The 22,063-nt window shown below is 40.4% G+C and overlaps 1 protein-coding gene across 1 annotated transcript in view; it reads right to left on the minus strand.

The window, feature by feature from the left end:
* Positions 1-22,063, minus strand: part of LOC109480529 (splicing factor 3B subunit 3) — a 49,209-nt gene continuing 27,146 nt past the window's right edge. Inside the window, exons 25-28 of the mRNA XM_019782739.1 lie at positions 21,767-21,910; positions 17,404-17,508; positions 6,243-6,338; positions 1-1,183 (exon numbers count right to left, since the gene is read on the minus strand). Coding sequence (XP_019638298.1) covers positions 1,139-1,183; positions 6,243-6,338; positions 17,404-17,508; positions 21,767-21,910 — 390 coding nt within the window. The 3' untranslated portion in view covers positions 1-1,138. The remainder of the gene's footprint in view (positions 1,184-6,242; positions 6,339-17,403; positions 17,509-21,766; positions 21,911-22,063) is intronic.

Genomic DNA, 22,063 nt, shown 5'->3' on the forward strand with positions numbered 1-22,063 from the left:
TGTCATCTCAATTTTGTTTGACATCCATGTAACATCATCATGTCCAGCACCCCCTGAGAAAGGTTGAATTTTGAGGGGTGAATTTTGAGGGTCTGGTTACCAGTCTAGCTTCCGAGTCTTAAAAATTCACTATAGCATGAAAAAAAATACATATCACTACATCAGGTTTAAGACCTTCAACTTTTTTTGTACTTTACTTTTGCTTCTTATTAGTAATGTATAATATCAAGCTTCTTTATAACACCTTACAACACTTTGTACAGTTTTTAACATCTACATCTAGAGAGTAAATTCTACTTGCTACGACAAAACAACAGGTATTATGCAGGCAGTCAGGTAGGTGTATTCAAAAGGAATGTTAAGACATTTTCTCCCTTTCTCCCTTATTCTCTAATGGAGATTATGGATAGATAAAAAATTCATGTTCATAGTCACTGTCCACAGCAACTCTTCAAAACACTGCAATCTCTACTTACATGTTGAAGTCTGTAGCATTACTTTAACATACCAAATGTTTATAAGCTGACTTTTATCCCTTTTAAGATAAAACTAACAGATTACTAATAGATTTATGAACATAAATTGTACACAAATTTGTCAAAATGATTGTTGCATTGAAGTGGTTTGAAATTACAAATTACCAAAGTGGATAATTTTTTGGGTTGGATGGCTGTTGCAGCCTGGTTGGAATACATATATGTAGTCAAAATAACAGTTAGTTATGTCTATAATGGTCTTGGTATGTCATAGAAATGAAATATTGGGTATGCATTAACACCACAATATTCATATACATTTCTATCTGTTATGCCTATTTCTCAGCAGAGACTGTTCCCATATACAAAACATAGTCTGTTTAAGAATTCAAACAATACCAACTTAAGTTGCTTACTACCTTTCAACAAAGTCAAGACAAGTTCACTATTAGCAGAAAGGAGGGCTAAAGTTCAATTTTAATTATGAGATGTAAACAAGCTAGTACTACATGTAGTATGGTACATTCATGTGTTTCTCTTAGTTTTCACTATAACTTAAGAGTTGTAAAAAATTCCCTCAATCTCAACTTCAGATTCCTCTAACAAAGAATGTACAAAGTCACAGCATCTCTAACATGTGGGTCCCTCAGAATACAGATGAATCAGAAGGCGTATCTTGTCCTGATGTCTTCCAGCTTCTTGGACACCTGAAACACAAAGCAGACATGTTAAGGTCAGATTGCTGTCAAGCAAACACTGAAACATTGCTATTCTTACCAAATAAGAAAATGTTTAACGGTAAAATGATTCGTTGCTACATGTACATGTACATTGTATAATGCCAACCCACAGGATAGACTCTTAGGCAACTGGCGGGCTGCCATCAAGCCTCAAGACGGGGAACAACAGACGCTAAACTGGACAGTGAGTGTGAATTAGTGACATTGTGTGGACATGCTCTTCAAAGGTACAGATTAAAATTGACTATGTTTCGTGCAAATCATGGGGTTGAGAGTGATTGTTGGTGGTCTTTTGGATGTTTTTTTACCCTAGGTTTTTTGTCAATTTTGTCCATCAAGGATTGGTTTAAAAACTTTTCCTTCACTGGCATTACATGTCACAAAGTTCCTGCAATTGACAGGAGCTGAAAAAAGCGGGTGCAGGCTAGAGCCTTGCTTTCATGTCATTCCTCCCATGACGACCATTCCTTATCCGGCAATTGGTTCCCATCCTCTGCATCCAAATCCCTGCCACAATAAATAGAATGGTTTTAATTTCCTGTCTCCTGCGCTAAGCTCCGCTGGTCTGTTTCATGTGGTGAGTATAAATAACTCTCCATTCAAACCAGGACTGTAACGCTCAGGGGTGTGCCTCACGAGCGTTCATCCTCTTTTTGATGGGCTTCCTCACAGATTATCTGGTACTTAATGTGCTTAAGAAGCTTCTTGACCATATTTGGAGCAAGATTATTGAGCTTTATGATTGCCAATTGTACTGTGGGTATTACTGCTCCAGGATAGTCTCTTTTTATGAAATGTGCTCAAAGGCACCCGAAATTATCAAGCTGTCACACACTACTGGAATTATTCTGAATATCAAATTTTATTAAGGCAACATGTGTGATATTGACATATACATTCCCACAACATTTGCATCATTATTTCAAACTTAAACCGTACAGAAACAAGCTCCAAGATGAATCCTTTATTCTTTGGGTGGTATCCCATACACCAGCCAAGTATCATACATGTACCAGTAACCATTTTCTGTCTACAATTTTCGCTAAGGTCTGGCCACGTGATGCCATAACTTGTACATTGGGCAACTTGAATGTAAAATTCTTGTACATTTCATATCTGTATACTTAACATGTTAAGTCGCATCTATAAAAAACAATATTGTGCTGTATATAAAATCCAATAATTCATCTTCGTTTGTGGAATAATTTTGGCTCTAATCGTGCGGAATGAAATAATCGATACAAACGGAGTCTGAAGTCTCTGTGTCATCAATAACCTGCTGGCATGAGGCTGTCAGCAATGTATCAGGTCTGATGTGGCCTGACGCTTCTACATGACTGACGATGCCTTCCTCACTCCATCATTGTTATTTTACCGTTTTTGCTAGAGTTTACATGTCCTTTATAGTTACCTTCATTTTACATTTGTATTGAGAGTTGTTTTTAATATGTGAGATTTATTTCTAAGTTCTATTTTAATATAATGATATGACGACTTGTTACCTTTATGTCTTAAATTGCGATATTCTAGCTTTTTAAAACCTGAGCCTCGTTTTGTAAATGTTAATACCCCAATTCAGCCTATGGGCTGTGAGATGTGTTTGACATGTTAGTTTATGTACATGTATGTATGTATGAACAAATAAACCATTATCTATCTATCTATCTATCTATCTACTGTAATGAAGTTAACAGGACTCCAAATCCTTTTTTTTCTGCATACATGTACATGTACATGTACCTGCACTGGTGCAAATAACACTAAAATTACCTGCACCAGACAAATTTTACCAGCACCACTCAGAATTTAGGAGGCATGGATCATACTAAAAACTGTTCAGCAAGCATGGCCATTATTTCTTTCATACTTAATGCTAGGTAACAGTCAATGCAGCAAATAAAAGCGTTGTCATACACCTACACGTTTGTATAATAAACCAAGTACATGGACCAGAAATACTAAGTTTACCCGCACTAACCTGCATATGCAGGTTGGATTTCAAGCCCTGAAATAGAATCTATTACCTTCATGAAGGACGTTACCTTTTGTTTAATTTCATGTGTTTTTTTTTGGTAAAGGTAGGCTTTCAAAGGGAAATTGACGATTTTATGCTGTAACCCGCAAAGTAGCCAGACGAATTACATCGTATCCTAAATTGGTCTGGACAAAAGGCACACTAACGACAGTCACTGTGGTAACTGAAAACCGGTTTCGCGTTTTCTCCTTTTTTTAGCCATGCCACGAGTCGGTCCTCACGTAGGGGAATTGCTAATAACAATAGGGCTTTAATTTGGATGCATTTGTGGCCAGGCTCTTACATCCGTTACTATTCAGTCGGATGAAGAAAGCCGGCACGACACCAGGTCTTCCTTCGTTGGCAAATCATCTCGCTGGCATTAGCTGACATTTCCCCCTGCACGACGGCTACATCCCGGGCATTATTATGCTTACATTAACCAGAGTGTCGCGGCAAAGGTTCTCATCCATTTTCCTGTCAACACGCCTCCGACTAAACATACATACCCGTTTTGTCATTTTTGTATTCTTCAAACCGACGGTGTTTTGCCAATACATTACTTGATGGGCAAATGTGGAACAGAAATTTCAAACTAGAATATTCACTTTTTAGCATAACGAATGTCGGCTTTTAAAGGAAGAAGAAGAACAATTTGTTTGCTAGGAATCTGCTACACTGGTGATTTGAAATGAGTCACTAACTCTGGACTGTAGTACCGCTTTTGTCATTTTTGTATTCTTCAAACCGACGGTAGATTGCTAAACTACTCGCTCCACATGAATGTATTACGTGCAATATTGAATTTGATATTGACTTTTAATCGACCCAAATTTTAAGCACTTTTCAATTTTAAACAAGATCTAATACTATGTTATTTTACATCATCAATACTGTTATTTTAATGCGTTATTTTAGTGTGCATTTTAAAGTGTATCTGTGTGAGTTGTAATTCTGAACGTCTACTACTTGTATATCATTGTAATGTCCTTATATCAATTCAGCCACTCATGTGGCTGCAAACTGTGGACAATTTCAGTCAAGTTGACAATAAACCACTTTATTATTATGCCAATACTGGGCAAATGTGGAACAGAAATTTACAGCCAGAATATTCACTTTTCAGCATAATGAATGTGGGCTTTTAAAGGAAGAAGAAGAACAATTTGTTTGGTAGGAATCTGCTACACTGGTGATTTGAAGTGAGTCACTAACTCTGTACTGTAGTACAATGTATTTGGATCATCACACACTGGAACAATGTCCATCTATCTTTTTCGAAGGGTGTGATTCAAGGTTCATAAATATCTATAAATTTTATTAGGATGTTAGATTTTCTCATGAAGGAGACTAGAATTGAAGTGTGACATTATCCTTTTCACAACAAGTAGGAGACAAAAATTACTTTCAGTGAAGATCCACAAATTATAGGCTTAATTCATTTTACACTATAATATTACATCAATCTAACACATTACATCTAAGCAATTTGGTTGAATGATCATTTATTTCCCAGAGCCTGTTACATAATAGACTCAAAAGCTAATATTGCCTATTATGTTGCAAGTACCAACCATTTAACATCAGATACATATACGATAGTACATGTAGATATAGATCTTAATGACCTAAGTATTATATACTAGTAGTTGGTGTGTTACACTGAAGGGCGGTTATACCGGCTATACAGATACAGATACAGAATCTGATATAGTGTTCAGTTACTGTACATGCATCATTCACATTTTTTCTGATGTCCAGAACTTTCTTCCTGAGATATTTTGCGGACCATCATTCTTCATTACCGACTCTCTGGAAGCGCAAACCTGGAGAATTCTCAACAATGAAGTGCCTGGATGTATAGCTGCTGACTGAGTTCCACACAAATTGAATTTGGGGTTTGTTCCGAGCCATTGGTTAACCGTCTGCCCTGTCAATAATGTTCACTGTCCACAGGGAACAACATGTCACATGTACTTCCTCTTATATATTGCCTTTTGGGTCTATACCTGACCACACATTAGATACAGGTTAACTGTTGTTTCTTGATTACATGCACAGCACGTTGGCAGAACGTACTGTGCCTGCGTTCTGCAAAAACCCAGATTTTTATTTCAGTGTTCCTCGGATGTTTGGTCAAAGTTGCATTAGAATGATGCGCAGACGATAGTTCAAGACAATATTTGAAAACTTTAGATGGCATTTTAAGTGTGTTATGCAATCTCTTACGTTGTTTCCATAACTTCATGGAAACCCAAGTTGATGCTTCCAAGAAGTCTGAAAGCTTTGCAAAATGTAAAAATAATAACTGGGAACGTGTTCAAGAAGTCTTAATTAAGTTAGAGAAGTAAATGCACTGGGAATTTGGCCTCGCTGCCTTTGCCAATTTGCAGCCCATTACCAGTAGTGCTCACAAGTCGTCCCAATTCTCATTCGCATTCTGAGGCGATGCCAGACTTGCACTTTTCTGACGCACTTGCAGTGCCCAAATTAACACTGCGAAAGCAGCGTTCTGGTATTTTCCGGATGCAACTGCGCATGAAGCTGGAGCGATGTGCAAGCAACCGTCGACTGTCTTGTACTGTTGTAGGTCACATTGAAAAGTTGGGAGCATTTTTCAGCATCCGTCAGAAGCCAGAGTGCAGATTTGGGTCATATTGATTTTTGTGGGTTACAGTGAGGAGTGCATCGTGGCATCCTTTGAACGGCATGACCCAGGAAAATGTAATTTGTGCTCAGATTCATCCCCAATACCACCCGATCAACCTCTACCCTTTATGTTACCGGGTTAGTGTCCACTGCAGGCAGAATACTGTAATTCCTGAAAGGTGTTGGCAGGTTGTCATGACTTTTGGTATTTTAAGTGATGGCTGACATGATTAAATAAAGGTAAATTGTTTATGGGTCATGGCTGGGAAATCAGTCTTATTCTGTTTGTATCCCCTACATTGATAAACAAATAATAAACAGATAAACATTGATAAACAAATAATTAACAGATAAATAACTTACCTCTGCAGGTGTTCTGTCCAGCTCCTCGGCCACACTTTTCTGTTTGCTGGGTTCCATGGAGTTAAACTGTTCACACAGGTCCCCATCTATCACGTTCTGCAGCAACACAGAGAAGACATGCAGGTCAATATGGGAGGCACTTCTTCACAACTCATTATAAAACACTTAGCCAGAGTTTCGGCCAGTTTCATTTGCTCCCCACGATCTGCTACCAGACCCGGTAGTGGATGAGGTCCTTGTGGAAGAAATCTGAGACACTGGACTTTTGGGACATTCACGTTCACCCCATTTTCTGTGTCTGACTTTTTGACTTCCTGTCAGTTTATCTGTCTTTCTTCCCCCACCCATGTGCTGTCAACCCACTCTGCAGTACATCCAACTTCCTGACTCTTTGACCGCCTGTCACTAATTGCCTGTCAATCCCTCCACCCATGCACCATCAACCTACTTCATCTGGACAGACAAATCCACAGCTGTATGCAAGATTTGATGCGCGCGCTGATGTCTTCCACACAATCAAGTCAGTGTGGCCTCCCGTATGTAACCAAACTGCACTCGATCAATACCGACGTGCTTAGGGCTATACAGCCTGGCCGATAAAGCTGACCGCTGGAGTGTGGCGTGCAAGCCTGCTGAGACACGGGGCCTGACACGGCGGTAATGTAATCTGTGGCGTGGTGCCGCGCTGTCTGCTTCACAACTTAGCGCCACGGAGCAACCAGTGGTACGGACAAAAGACCGCTGTGCAAAATGTCATGTACGTGCGTCGGGACGCTGTGTCAAGATTATGGCACAAAGTACAAGCAAATTTCATTTGAAGCGTTTGAATTGAGTAGGTTTACTGAACCCGTAGTTTTACTGAACCCATGTGTGGGTGTACACATGTGTATGAGTGTGTGTACATGTATGTGTGTGTGTGTGTGTGTGTGTGTGTGTGTACGTGTGTGTGTGTGTGTCTGTGTGTGTACGTGTGTGTGTGTGTCTGTGTGTGTGGGGAAGAGTCAGGTTGTGATTGACCGACCCTATAGCTAGCAAACACTCACCAACCCTAGCCTAGGTCCTGGAAACAGCCCTGGTCCTGTCAGGCAATTCAGTTTTACATGTATATTTATTTGTTACAAAACAGTATTTGTTGGATCACTTCAGCTTAAATCGAAAAACAGGAAGAAGCCCCCCCAAAAAAAGAATCCCTACCTAGTGACCCTACTTTTCTCAGGACTGAAATCGTACACACAACATTTTTTTCCGAGGCCTACATGTACATGTAGGTACTTCACTATCCAGGATTTGATTACTACAAAAATTTAAGTATTCTGCTGCTGTTGTCCCTTGCAAGGAAAAAAAATCACTGTGACCTAAAACATCTTGCTGCGTGTGACGACCAATCTCTGCTACCGGAGTGCCTCAGCTTCAGCACTGATTCACTCTTTACTACGGACATGCAGCGTCTCATCTATAAGGAATGGCAATCTAAATCAGTATGTCCACCCTGATCACTGTTTTACGAGGCCCATTGGACCTAAATGACGTACCCCATCAGAATCAATTCTGCCTCAAACATGGCGGCATGCAACCGTCCAGCGTCCACCTTACTGTGCATGTTTGGTAATATTATGTTACCACTGTCAGGGCTCAAAATCTAGTTTTGCTTTCTTAAAAAAATTGTGCGTGATAATTTTCAACAAATCGGTGTATCTACTGTACAATAGTATTGGATGAGGTGGATTGTATGCCAGTTTTTTCACCTTGTCACTTTTTTCTGCGAAAATCTGAGAACCAACAAATTAAACTGGACCAGGTATGGCCTTAGGCTAAGGTTTCAGAGTACAAATTTATGCCGTGGACTGTCAATCTTCACTCCTATGCTCTAAGACGGTGGCGGAATCTTAAAGTTGACGCAAGCTCGTGTGAAGAATGGACGATTTAGTGCTGTAGAGCAGAAGGTCATTGCAAAGGGCAAACTGGTTATCCATCATTGACTGCCTCTAATCCAGGGCTTTTCAGTACTCAGGCCAGTAAAAGCATTCTAAATGGTAACTCGCACCACCTTTTATTACACATGTATAAATGTATACCCTAAGACAGTGAAAGGTTTCGGAGAGGTTGAAATATTCTTGTGGGAATGGGCAATTTATGGCTGATCAATGAAAGGGGTTACTGATTTGTAGGGCTGCATACATAAATTTACCGTCAGGCACAGAGGTTTAGGTACAGATTTGAACCTGTACCTGAACAAGAGGGGGAAAACCTATCAGAGAAAGAGTTTCATAATTATTTATTGGAAAGAGCCTCACTGTTGCTGTGTGAGTGCGGTGAATGCCATCTGGTCCAAGTAATATCACTGACCTTATTGTGTTTGGAGAAGAAGAAGAAACTTAGCAAAAACAGTTACTGTATCTTTTCTTTCTGCGAAGGTACTGCAGCTAAACATAACTTACACTGTGAAAAAAATCGTTAAGTGTCACCGATATTTTAATTAGCCTCAGTGCAAGGCCTGCCTAGAACTGAACCATTAAAGATGCCATCAAGCTCTCACTGCAAATAAGATCTACAGTAATTTCCTGCCATGTCCCTTCAATCAGGCAGCACTTTTGGTCAGAGCAAGGAGCTTTCATCACAAAAGCTCCTTGGTCAGAGTAAAGCTTTCCATTCATCCACAAACCACTCCCCTTTGCACTTTTCCTGGCAATCAGTATTCCATCTTTGTATATCTGATCTGACAGGGGTTTCCTGCTAACACCCGGAGCACCAGTGATAATAGATGGGAATACTTCCCCTATAAAACCCTAACAGGAAGTCGTGCCCTTTAATGGCCGCCCAAATCTAGCGCTAATGCCTCGTGAGGAACGAGAGATCGTATTGTCCTGGCAAGGGCTACGTGTCATCAGATGATTACGTCCGAGTATGGAGGTATTGTATTCTATGTCATTGACCATACAGTGACGTATATCACCGTGTTTGGAGCAGAAGATGGAACTTAGCAAAAACAATTGTTTTCCTTCCGAGAAGGTAAACATAACTACATGTTAGAAAGAGAAAAAAAATCATGACATGTCACAGATGTTTAAATTGTTTTGGGCGGGTTTGTGTATGGGCAGAGCTGGTTGACAGCACATGGGAGGAGGAAGATTGACAGGCAGAATGACACAGGTCAGACATAGGAAATACTGGTAGGGTGAACTGGGTTGAGGGTTGCCATTCCATGCCCTGTCAATTAAAATTTAATGTAATGTGTTTCAGAGAATTTTGACAGTGTCGGTTTCAATTTCTTTGGCAGTTCATGTAATAAAAAAACTGTCTGGGACTGGGGCCAGTTAACACCCCAAAGCTGGCTTGTTGAAACTGGTTACTTAGTTCACAAGCCACATCCTGTTAGGTTACAGTAACAGACAAGCAATGTCTCTCACATCTAGGTTCATGAAGTGTAAACATAGGCAGTGATGCTGCTAGGTTAGGTCTACTTTAAACAGTGTAGACAGTGTTACATTGTTAGGGTCTGGAGAACTTCAATCACAGTTGGTACATGTGCCTGACAACTGACAAGGCACTTCCTTCCTTACTCTTCAGCCTCTTTTGTTTCTGTCAGCGAAAGAGGGAGTAACGCTGTCACATTACCCTTCAATGCTCATTACTTCTGGGTGCGGGAGTATTATTTTGGGTGGCTGAGGTGTGTGTCTGTTTTTCATTGCTTTGATTGGGTGGGAGGTGATTTTGGCAGATGATAGGACAGGTGGTTTTGGCAGATTATACAGTAGGACAGTCAAGTCTGAAGGTGACCTGGCATATGCCAAGTGGGAGTAAGCGGACAGTACCTGGAGGTATTCAGAAAGTGGTTACTAATACCTTATTAAATTAAATCATACAATTCCCTCCTCTGCAAAGGTGTGCAAGCACATCTAAACCTTGGAAGACATGGAACAACAGCTTAACTGGACAGTGAGTGCAATGACCTCAATGAAAAGTGGCCTGCAGGCTGATTTGAATTTCTCTGCAGGCCGATAAAGAATGGTTTGAACAAGATTCACTGACACTGACAGAACCTCTTCCGCTAAATCTGCCCCTTCATTTCCCCGCACTCTCACCTCCAGCCTGTACACGTGCGTCCTTTTGGGCGCGTTTCTGGTACATTAGCTCGCCGACTGACGCAACCCAGATGGAAAACGTGCCTCTTTCAATCTTTCAGGCTGCTCACACTACGCCCACTAGGAATTAACCTAGTCGTATTTTCTTTTTGCCAGTGTCCGGTCACATAGGGTCCGAGTAAGGCCATGTTGAGCTACCAGTAATTACAATGTATATGGATGACATCCTCTGGGAACCCTAAACCTGATGCGAACATTCAAGCGAATAAAAAAAAGTTTGCCAAAAAAGGTTGGCTCCATTTTGAAATCTACGTGGGCATGAAGGTTGAGAAAATGACTACCGTAACATACAGAGTATGGTACGGTAATAACAGACTCTCTTTCATTTTCATTTCATTACATTTTCTTCTTCTCCGTTTTTGATTTTTTTAAAGTTGACATTTATACTTGTAGTATCATTTCCATAACTATATTTTTTTGCAATTGATGGCATATATTTGCTCATTTTGCAGCTGCTTTGTAAGATCAACAGCATGGTTGAAAACATTTTTCTTGGGAACGGACAAAAATTCATGCACGTGTGCATGTCATCCATCCATATTGTGATATTTTAATCAAGACTTAGTGATACCTGTGACGTACATGTACACGATCTTAGACTCAATCTGGGATTACTTTTGAGTTTATGAGCTGTAAGCATCTCTCAAGCAGGTACTTGCACTGGGTACAAAAGAACGCATGAGCAGCACATCCTGTCACGTGTAGTACCCAGCTCTTCTTCAAATCCAGGAGGTTAAAAATCAAGTCATCAGACTTCACTAATTAGGCTTAGAGGGTGGTGACTGAAGAATAGACCCTAACAAGTGGGCATGATTCTGTGTGGGATTTTGTATGAGACATATTTTTGAGCCGGGCGTACAAAGGAACGCACGAACCACACATCCTGCCACGTGTGATACACAGCTCTTCTTCAAATCATCGAGCTTCACTAGTTACCAGTAGGCTTGAATAGTGGTAACTAAAGAATGGACCCTGTAACAAGTGTGCATGATTCGGTGAATAGTCTTGATCGTTGCATGGAGGTCCACGTGAGAATTAGTTGAAAGATGCTCAACGTAAAGGGTTTACGGGTAGCATACATGTACATCTAGATGGATTGTCACAGGTCTTAATTAAAGCACTGTCACACAAACATGTAGCTGGCAAAAAATCCAAAGACACCTGCATACTCTGAACATGTGCAGGTAGACATCAGAAATACTTGCTCAGTTCCAATTTTACCTGCACTAACTTTACCTTCATAACCCAGTACATGGACCAGTGCAGGTAGACATCAGAAATACCTGCACAGCTCCAATTCTACCTGCGCTATTACCATTATGCAGGTGGCATTTCCAAGCCCTGCACATGGCACGGTAAAAGATTCTGAACGAGTAATGCTGAAAGATTCTATTCAGTAGACGTACACGTACAGTACATGCAAGGTAAATGACCTATAGAGAGAAATGGGTGAACACAGCTGTAAGGTGGGAGGTATGGCCAGCGGGACATGATGTAAGACAAGTACAAAATGTAGTTAGACAGGGCAATAACGCACTCAGATGGCACCGTGACCTTTTTTCAAGCACGTCAACCCACACAGGCTGACGCACTTCCTACCAAGTGCGACACACCGTTTACGCGAGCGTCTCCCCTCTATTTTGACAATAACACGAGGAGGACAGACACTTAGCCTCTATCAGAGCCAAATCGCTTATCTGACAGTTTTCAACGCACGACTCCGTGCCAAGACTTCCTGCCTCGAGCCATTCAGGTTCCACTGGGAGGAATGTTGCCTAACGTAACCCTACGGCTGGCTGTATGTTACTGCTATCTGTGCATCCCATCTGAAATTGACCTTTTAAGCCCACCGCAGATCTTTCACTTGACTCCACTTTACATGTAGATGATCTGAAAATGTATTTTTACACTCAGGTCAAAGTGGTCGGTTTTTCGAACATACTGTAAATCATACAAAGCACCTGCGAGCAAATAGACACCGTGAATTGCAATACAAAATACATGTATTAGAAAATGGTAATACTTATGCTGTAGAATGCCACATAAATTTGAAAGGAAAAGAGGAAAATGTGACAAAATGAAAAATGAAGAGTCTATTATTTGCCATGCCATACACTGTGTGTTTAGTCATTTGTGCAATCCTCATGACCATGTAGATTTAATAAGGAAGGCAATTGTTTTTTGCCAACCTTTTTTTCATTTGCACTCATATCAGTTTTGTGGTTCCCATAGGATGTCATCCATATTATCATAACATGGCCTTACTAAAGGCACCTGGGAGAAGGATTAACTTCTGTTATAACCTGAATACAACGTAAACCCTTGAAATCATCTACAACTTGTAATGCAAATCATTAACAGTGTCTCTATGTTACTTACACCTTCTACTGCCTAATAAATTTAAGGCATTAACATAGTAACATCCTTTCCTCAAATTAACGATATTAATGCTATTCATCCTCCTAATGGCTTCGTGTCCATGGCTTGGGTTAAAAAACAAATGCCTAGATGTCTCTAACTGACAAGTGTACTGGCAGCTCTCTGAAGTTGTATCAAAGCCCTGCAGCTTTACTGAGAACATGAGTGTACGCTGTAGTCAGTAAGGTTTTAGGGATGAAAGGCTCTGGAGAGACAGGACAAATGCAGGAAAATGGTGGGATTTGGCAGATGTCTTCAAAACCAATACTTTGGCTGCTGTCTAGCGGCGGAGTTGGCTTTCATGTACAAGTTGCGTGTGGGTGTTTAAGTTTAAGTGTCTGCCTACACAGTTTTGGGTTAAGTGCAAGACTTTACGTCTCAACAGTTGGACTGTGTAATCATCACTTACTGTACATTGTATCTTTGAAATCCTTTGCGTTAGTATGTCGTTTTGTTCCACTCCAAGACTTGCATACAAATATCGCAGGCTAGTTTGAGGGTCTGTGTGTCATTTTTCTGTGAAGTGTTACAGTAGCAAGCTTTTTTAATTCACTGTTATTTAACCATAGCCGGCTGCTTCAATTCACTGACATTTGTTGCCGGAAAATTTTTCGTGAAGTATTTTACTTCCAAATAGCACCTTACCGTATTTGCCGTATTTACCGTATCCCGAATTCATAAACATTTTAGCGAGTACTTTTTACGGATGACATTAGCACGGGCATTATTTTTTCGCCAGATAAAAAAAAATTTGGTGGCCTCTGACAGTGGTCACCATGCCAAAATTGAACATGGACCAGGTATTAAAATGTCTCTAACACATATCGGTTCAGAGACCATCAGAGGGATCCATGAAGCTTGAGGCATAATGGTCCATTGCTTGTATTTGATGGCAAGTGTTGACAGTTTATTAACTTAAAGGTGCTTCATCGTAAATGAATACTATGAGACTCAGTGTAGTAGCTTTACATGTATGCCCACGAAAATATGGTACGAAAACTTGATTTACCGTTAAGCCTTGATGCATTTACCATTATAAGAGTTGCCAAACTTCTTTAATCTACCATAAAGCGTGGCCAGAATCCCCCATGCAGACCCTCTAGTATTGCTGAGAGGGCTTTGTATGTATATGAATTAGCAGTGGCACTTACAACTGTATGCACACATGATTGGGCAGTCAATGTAAAGACTGTGATTTGATCTACCCCCTCAGACCTATATGTACCACTTGTAGGCACTCTGGTTGTGATAATACCTGTGATTATACATGCATGCACTCAGCTGAGTATGCCAGCATTTTGTTTCAAGTGAGGCCACAGACTTGATTATACAGATGACATCTATGCATGCATCAATTTTCCTCCGTTTCTGAAAGCAAAGTTTGCGATCAGACTGTTTCTTTTGGTACTTGAAGGATGACAGAGGTCGAAGGGAAATAGAAGATGCCAGAATAAGGGAAGCTGCTGAGGGCTACAGTAGTTATTACTGACTTGCAACACTGAGTCTTCCAAAGTCAAAGATGTTGTGACAGAACGAAAATAAAGAATGTATTGTTGAATGCCATATCACATGCTGTATGTTAAGTCATCTGTTCAACCTTCCCAACCACTTAGATCATAACTAAGGCACCATTTTTTCTGTCCTGCTACAAAATGTAATCCAACACATACAAGCTGTCTGCTACAGCACCAGTTACCATGGTGACAGCCGTTTGATCTAGGTCGTTGACCTTTTGTGTTTCAGGAGAAGAAGAAGAGAAGGAAGAAACTGAGCAAAAACAATATGTTTTCCTTCTGCGAAGGTTAACACAATAATGGGTTCAGAATGAGTACAGCTGTGAGATGTTTCCTCACTAAGCTTCCAAACAACTCCTGCTGCCTTCCACCCAGCTGCCAGCACTATCAGATAAACATGGCCATTTATCTTCAGCCATATTACACTCCTGCTAGAAGCCAATATGGGAAGTGTGCATTGTTCCATGTAGGGTGATAAAATACCAGTTGGTGTTCCTACTCCCAGACTGCGTAGACACAGGTTCTCGTTACTTACAGGTAAATTTATGACCGTATCATATTTTCCAGGATATTTTAAAGACACCCAAAGCTTTCAGGGCAGTAAACTCAAAGCTGGATTTTCAAACTCAGTTTTCAGGCCAATTTTTAATGTTGCAGTAGTACATGTAAGTTGAATCAACTCTTATAATCCCATAGCATACTGATATCTGTGAGGCAAAAATGTAATGCCACTGACAGAAAACTTCTTGTACTAGAGTAGAGAAGAACAGCAAGTCAGAAAATGCTAAGATCCTCCACCCAACATCTATCATGAAAGTTCATCATTCTGTAACTTGGTAGTTACATGTTTCAATTTAAAACTTTAAACACTCCAACATCTGCTTGGAGATTATACACAGCAATGTCAAACCATCTGACCGTCAGGGTCAAACATTTGACATCATTTCAATCTTCTCCCTGCCTCTCGTGCCTGTAACAACATGAATGGGTCCGAGCTGTTCTCAGAAATCCTGGCCGCAGTTTTATAGGTAACCTGACGTACAGCGCTGCCTTATACGGTTCTCCTGGGCCAATCACAGCCCTCGGAGCTGGCCGTTTGACGTCTTTATCGCCGTTTTGTGCACAGGTCCCGTGGTAAATGTTGTGATTGGTAGTAATAAAGTAGGATGGATTGCAGTGTGTGATGCTTGCGTTATCAGCACTTAGTACTTGATAACGTCTCTGCAAACCTGTATAACACAGCCATATCTACATGTACCTATAGAAGCTCTAGATCATAGGCCTGGTACTAGGAATATGTTCTCTACTCTGAAGTCTGAATTCATCTCGTACTGAAAAGAACTCCAGTGCACCTCTTACTTTTCCAGAAGCAGGGTTCCACAAAGTCATGTATCTAATGCACTTTAGGTTTAGCACATCGAGCCATCACCCTATTATTTGTGACCGCCATGCCAAATTGGGGAGCATTATGGCTATTTGCAACTAGTGAAATGGTACTTTGATAGTATTTACTTGTGTAATGAGGTCAGGCCAAAAATGTTGGTATGACCCTCCAAAGTGACAAAAACGTGTACATGTAGCCTAGAAAAAATTTGGTCTTGGTAATAAATTAAAACATTTAGTGTAGAAAAAAATTGTATGTGGTCTCTTCCTTACATTTTCAAATCCCTGCATCTTATATGGGTCAAGACCCTTCTTCTGTTCTATCCCGATAGGTTGCTTTGGTCCCTCACAATTATCATTATATTAATATGTTAAAATAAAATTCTAACAACTAACTTACTGCATGTGACAAAATTTCACTGTTGAGAGACTCTGTATCATTCGTAATAGCCTAAGGACACCCTCCTCTTCGAAGCTTCTAAACATATTCCACTCATGTCTTGTGACATGCCCATGCATATAATCTTCTGACATTTGGAGGTTTGGAACTAAAACAAAGTCAGTTCTGTGATTTGCCTGGAGGCTGGATTTTGCATGCCCTCAGATGACATTCTCAGTTTGGCACACAGCCAGTATAAAACACTGTGCCGTGGAATTCCAATGTGAAATCAGTGCAGTATATAACCGTGCTGTCCCTTACTCTCTTTTGTCATATGCAATGAATTTTTGATTTACAAAATATGTGCTGACAGGTAAAATCTAATATTTTAGTTTTGCTCAACTAATCAAGTCCCCGGGACTTGATCAGTGGTGGGCGTGGGCAACAGTTAAAACAATATGGCAGCACAATACATCGAAATTCAGGGGGATTTTTCCCTATCCAAAAGCAGGGACGTGTGCTGGAATTCTGATGTTGATTTGTCTATTGTCCCAAGAATGTCCCAAAGTGTCTTTTTAGTTGTCCCAGCCTAAATTTTAGTGGTCAGTGGCCACTGGACCACCTTTAATTTCAAGCCCTGCCTTGGTTATACATGTACGTAAACATTGCTGTTGTGAGCTGCCATTTCTTGTTATAACTTATATGGTGGATGCAGTGATTTCCGGCCTATTGTATGACAGATGGTGGATTATGAATCAATTAGAGCCCATGTCCGGTGAGATGGATGAGAGGGGGATGATAAATGGGGAAGACTGCAGGAGACCGGAGACTAACCGGCAGGGAGAATGAAGAGGGCAGCCCCATGCCTGCATCTGATACACACGCTGACGTATTACCTGTCTCCAGACTATCTCAAAGTCTTTCATATTCTGCCAGAAGCAATTTGAGTCTCTCGGTAAGAGAACTCTCTTAAGGCTGTGGCAAAGCAGGCCGCTCAACCAATTCCACAACCAGGAAATTTCCTGATGTTTTATGTGCCTTGTTGTCCTACATTTGTATCATATTCCAATTATAAAATTAAGGGTCAAAGAAATCCAATTTTGATCCGTCTAGAGGAAACAGTGTGTGAAAGGTTAGAAGCAATCCAAGAAGCATTCAAATCAATAGTCTTCATGTATATATTTTGCCAGAAGCAATTTGAGTCTCCTGCAAGGGAACTCTTAAGGCTGTATAAGGCTGCAACCGATGAGCAACAAAATATTTGACCGCACAGCCAACTTCACAATCAATTTTATGAATTTTTTCAATTTTATGATTTTCCTTACCTTGACAGGATAGTAGTATGACCTGAAGGACAGGTGGTCCCTCCCACACAGGGGAGGGTGTTCTGAGCGGATGTGCATCTCCAGATGTTGGAAGAAGTCGTGGTCCTGAGGTGAGACACAGACAAACAAGCAACTCGTACCACAGAAACTCCACAACATCGAAGCAGTCATTATTACATCCAAACAAGACTTTAGCATTTACATTACCTGAGTAAAATATTTGGATACCTCAAACTAGAGTTCCACGATCTCATACCTTCGCCAAATGATGTTAGCCTTTATGAATAAGAAATATACTAATCACCCTGATTATGCAAATAGGATCCTCAATTGCATGAATTATATCAGTCTGTTGATCATATTCTCCATCAAAAGACAGTCTAATCTTAAAGAATGCCATTTTCTCATAAATTATGCAAATGTGGTCCTTATTTGAATAAGTTATGTTTATATATGTTCACCTTTACTTAATTCTCAAACACCCCAAGTATGAAATTCCAGGCAGTTACCACTACGCAATTATAACATTTTCTCATTAATTATGCAAATTAAGTCTTCATTTGCATAATCAATATTTGCCTGTGTTTCTCTCGTTCTTAATAACATATGTTACAAGCTTGAACTTCCTATCATGGAATGCAGCTGATTTATAGAATTTCCTCATTAATTATGCAAATTACATCAATATTCGCATAATTGTAATATCATTATGTCAAGCATCACTTCAGCTACCTACATACCAAAAATCACGATGATCCATCAATCGGTTCTTGAGTTATCCTCTTTTAAACATTTGTCCTTTAAACCCCCCTGCAGTTCTAGAGCAAGCCGCTAAGGGGGCCTAAACTCACGTCACTTCTTTCCCAGCACAAGAGCTACCTACCATCCAAATTTCATCACCATAGCATGTCTGGATCTTGAGATATCAAAACCGGAAGTTCAGCTGCAGTACCATAACAAGCCGCTAGGGGGTCCAAAATCTAATCATTTTGAGGTCTCATCAAGACCTACCCATCTACCAAGTATCAAGACAATCCATCAAGGCCTTCTCAAGTTATCGTGTTTACAGACAGACACACACACACACACACACACACATACACGAACGCCCCTGAAAACATAACCTTCTTGGCGAAGGTAATGATAAGGCCACACCAATTTGATTTGTTGGTTCTCAATTTTTTTCAGCGAAAATATGTAGCGACAAGGTGAAAAAAAAGCCAAGGCACCCCACGATAGCCCCAAATGTTATGAGAGGAGCCATAAATTCAACGTATTTAGCCTGGGTAGAATTTATACTATGAATTTTGAACTTTTATGAAACCATTGCATTGATTGATAGATGGAAAAAACTATAAAGATAAGGAATTTCTTCAACACTTACTGTTGGGACAAAATATGTGCATATTGGAGTTGATTCAGAACCTAAAATCTTTATTTTTGCTTTTGCAAGTTCAAAAAACACAAAGAGTCAAATCTGAGAACTGATTGATTAAATTCGTGTGGCCTAACAATGATAGTTAGATAATGGATGTACATATTGATGTACAATGTCATGTAATACTATGTAGTTACAGGGTTAGAAGTTATATTGGTTCTACATCTACTGTGAGTTAAACCTTTCAGACAAAGCAATTCAACATGCAAGCATTCAGGTAAGGAGTCTTTTTTAGTGTTTTAGCATTACATTCATTGGTAGAGGGCTGTTCCAACCATGGAATCTATCTCTACATTGTATATAGTTACTATTAGTCTAATAATGCGCTATGATTTCTTTCTAGTCCTGTCATTTTGTTTCCTTGCCAAGAGATCCAGAGGCCAAGGGTTTCATTCCTTCCTCACTCCACCCAGCTGTAAAATGGTTGTGGAGGTAAAAGGCAGTGGAAGGAGAGGGATGGGCTCCACTTTCCAATACCGTGCCCTTGACACAGTGGATTAACAACCCACTGCCTCTACAGCTTCAAAAACAGCTACGGAACTACGTTTACTTAATTTTTTTTTTTTTTGAAACCTTTGTTTCCAATGTTTGGAACAGCCCTACAAGGATTAAGAGATTAGTGAATCATGCTTGGATCAGGCATTACTGCTGCTGTAATCATGCAGATCAGGTGAAACACGGATCATCAGGCATCATGTCCAAGCTTTACTGTAGTCACACCAACCTGTGAGTGCTCTGAAGGGTTAGGAAATGTTAGTTTATTTTATTCATTCATTTCAACATAAAAGATAATAAAGTGGCTTGGGAGCCTATGCAGCTTGTAGGAGCTGATTTCCAATGGGGCCTAGTAGTGCTGCATACATTTGTACCTAAACCCAATTTTAGGTTCAGGTCCGGATTCAAGTCCAGAGGTTTAGGTTCAGTTCTGGACTTGTAAGTCCGGAACTAAACCCATGGCATATACAATAATGCATGTTGACAACCCTGCAATGTTGTCTGGGTGAAACTTTGGCCACATAACATGGAGGCCGGTACTTGATGATGCCCGATGGCAATGTTTTCTTCATTTTGCAGCAAAGATTTTGCAATGTACGGAAGGTTTTAGGTGGTTTGGAAAGAAAAGGGGTATGTGAAATGGTCTTTTATGGTAATACAATGTAAGTCCGGACTCGGTTCTTGACTTTTAGGCTTTTTTGGACTTGAACCTAAAAATTCTAACAAGTCCAGATCCAAGTCCAGTGAACCGGTATGCAGCACTAGGGCCCAGCATACATGTACATTTGTACATATACACAGGACATGATTACATTTAGTCAGCAACAAAAGGTGGACAGCAGTCAAATAAAATTCTGATGCGTCAAAAGCAAAAGCATGTCCATAAATCAAAGTCGTAAACTTAAAGGACTGTCAAAAACAATTAGGTCAACAATATGTGTGTGTTAGCTGGTGTGTTACGCCGAAAGGCGGTCATACTGGCTGTACAGATACAGAAATATGGCCCAGGACACAAATTCTGTAATTCACTTTAAATCTTCACGGTAGCAAATTTTCACAGTCTAAGGAAAAAAGACATGTTTACGGAACTATATCTTTACGGTGGCAGGAGATGGCAAGGGAAGAAAGACAGATGGTAATAATAATGATAATATTATTAAGTTCACGGTACAAAAGGGACAGTGGCCTTGGATGCAATCAGAATGCTATGCATGGTCACTGTGACTAAATGTGTACTGTATTACCAAGTGAACATGACATTGTACTGCATCAAATGTAAATTGCCTTCTAGGAAGATTGGCAATATTGTCACCAGGGAATACTCTCCAGATGGCAGGATTTTCTACCAATTCAGATTTAATTTGTGCCTGCATTTCCAGCAGAGTTTGGCATCACCAGGCAACGTCAAGCAAAACAAAACAAAACTAAGCCTGCCTGTCATTCGTTGATAAGAACAAAATCTTCAAGTGATTTAAAGTGTTTGACAGGTGGTTTACACATTTGTAAAAGCAAGAGAATCTGATGTTCTATTTTATTTGGGCTTACCACTTTTCAGGTACTTTTTATTCACGGTTTTTACAGCCACTTCTGTACAACGAACTTATCGTTATTGTGAACAAATAATTCCCAGACTTTCTTTTTGCTGCACTTGCCACCACCATAAACATAATAGTTCCGTAAACGCACATTTTTCTCAGATCACGTACTTTGCTACCGCAAACATAAAATGATTTACAGTACCTGAGGTTTCATCCTGGATACAGGAGTTTTACACATTCAACCAAATTTCTCACCTAACAGCTAACATTTCGGTGCCTATCAGACATCTTCCTCAGAGCTTCTGACTGGAGTTCTGCTTCTCACTGCAAAAGCACCACCTACATCGGCTACATATAGCGGTGAGAAGCAGAACTCAGTCAGAAGCTCTGAGGAAGGTGTCTGATAGACACCGAAATGTCAGCACTTCAGTAAGAAATCTTGGTGGTGTAAAACTAAAAGAATTTAACTCCCGTATCCTATACTTTACCAACCTGATGAAACAATTTTCGGGGGTTTCATCCTGGTTGTTGTAAACTCAAGACTTACCTAGGGTATAGAATTTTCTTCTTACACAACCATAGAGTTTTTCACCTGCTTACGTTTCGATGTCTATCAGACACCTTCCTCAGAGCTTCTGACTGGAGTTCTGCAACTCGCCGCTATATAACGCCAATGTATGTGGCGCTTTTGCGGCGAGAATGCAATCCCAAACTTGGCCACCTAAATTGCCGTTATATAGGGGCGAGAACTCCAGTCAGAAGCTCTGAGGAAGGTGTCTGATAGACATCGAAACGTAAGCAGGTGAGAAACTCTATGGTTGTGTAAGAAGAAAATTCTATACCCTAAGTATCTTCCAACCTGATGAAATTATTTACGGAAATCAAGACTAACCTCGTGACTGGTGAAGGGGACCAGGATGCCCACCCCACCTGAGATTGTGGTGTACACCAGGGACTCGGAGCCACCAGGGATCAGGGTAGCCTTCTGTACTGACGTCACCACCTCTCCCACATGGTAGTTACAGATCACGTCAGCCTGACCAGGAACAAGGAACACCATTTTAGAGATCACCCAAAGATTAATAAACTGGTAGTATCTAATACCAGTTACTGGTATTAACCAAGGATTGAGGTGTTCAATTGTAGTTGGCTGTTTCCAGCGTAAACCAACTCTGCCACATCCACTCTG

This window comes from Branchiostoma belcheri, unplaced genomic scaffold (genome assembly GCF_001625305.1).
Source record: "Branchiostoma belcheri isolate BF01 breed outbred unplaced genomic scaffold, Haploidv18h27 scaffold51, whole genome shotgun sequence".
Classification (NCBI taxonomy): Eukaryota; Metazoa; Chordata; class Leptocardii; order Amphioxiformes; family Branchiostomatidae; genus Branchiostoma; species Branchiostoma belcheri.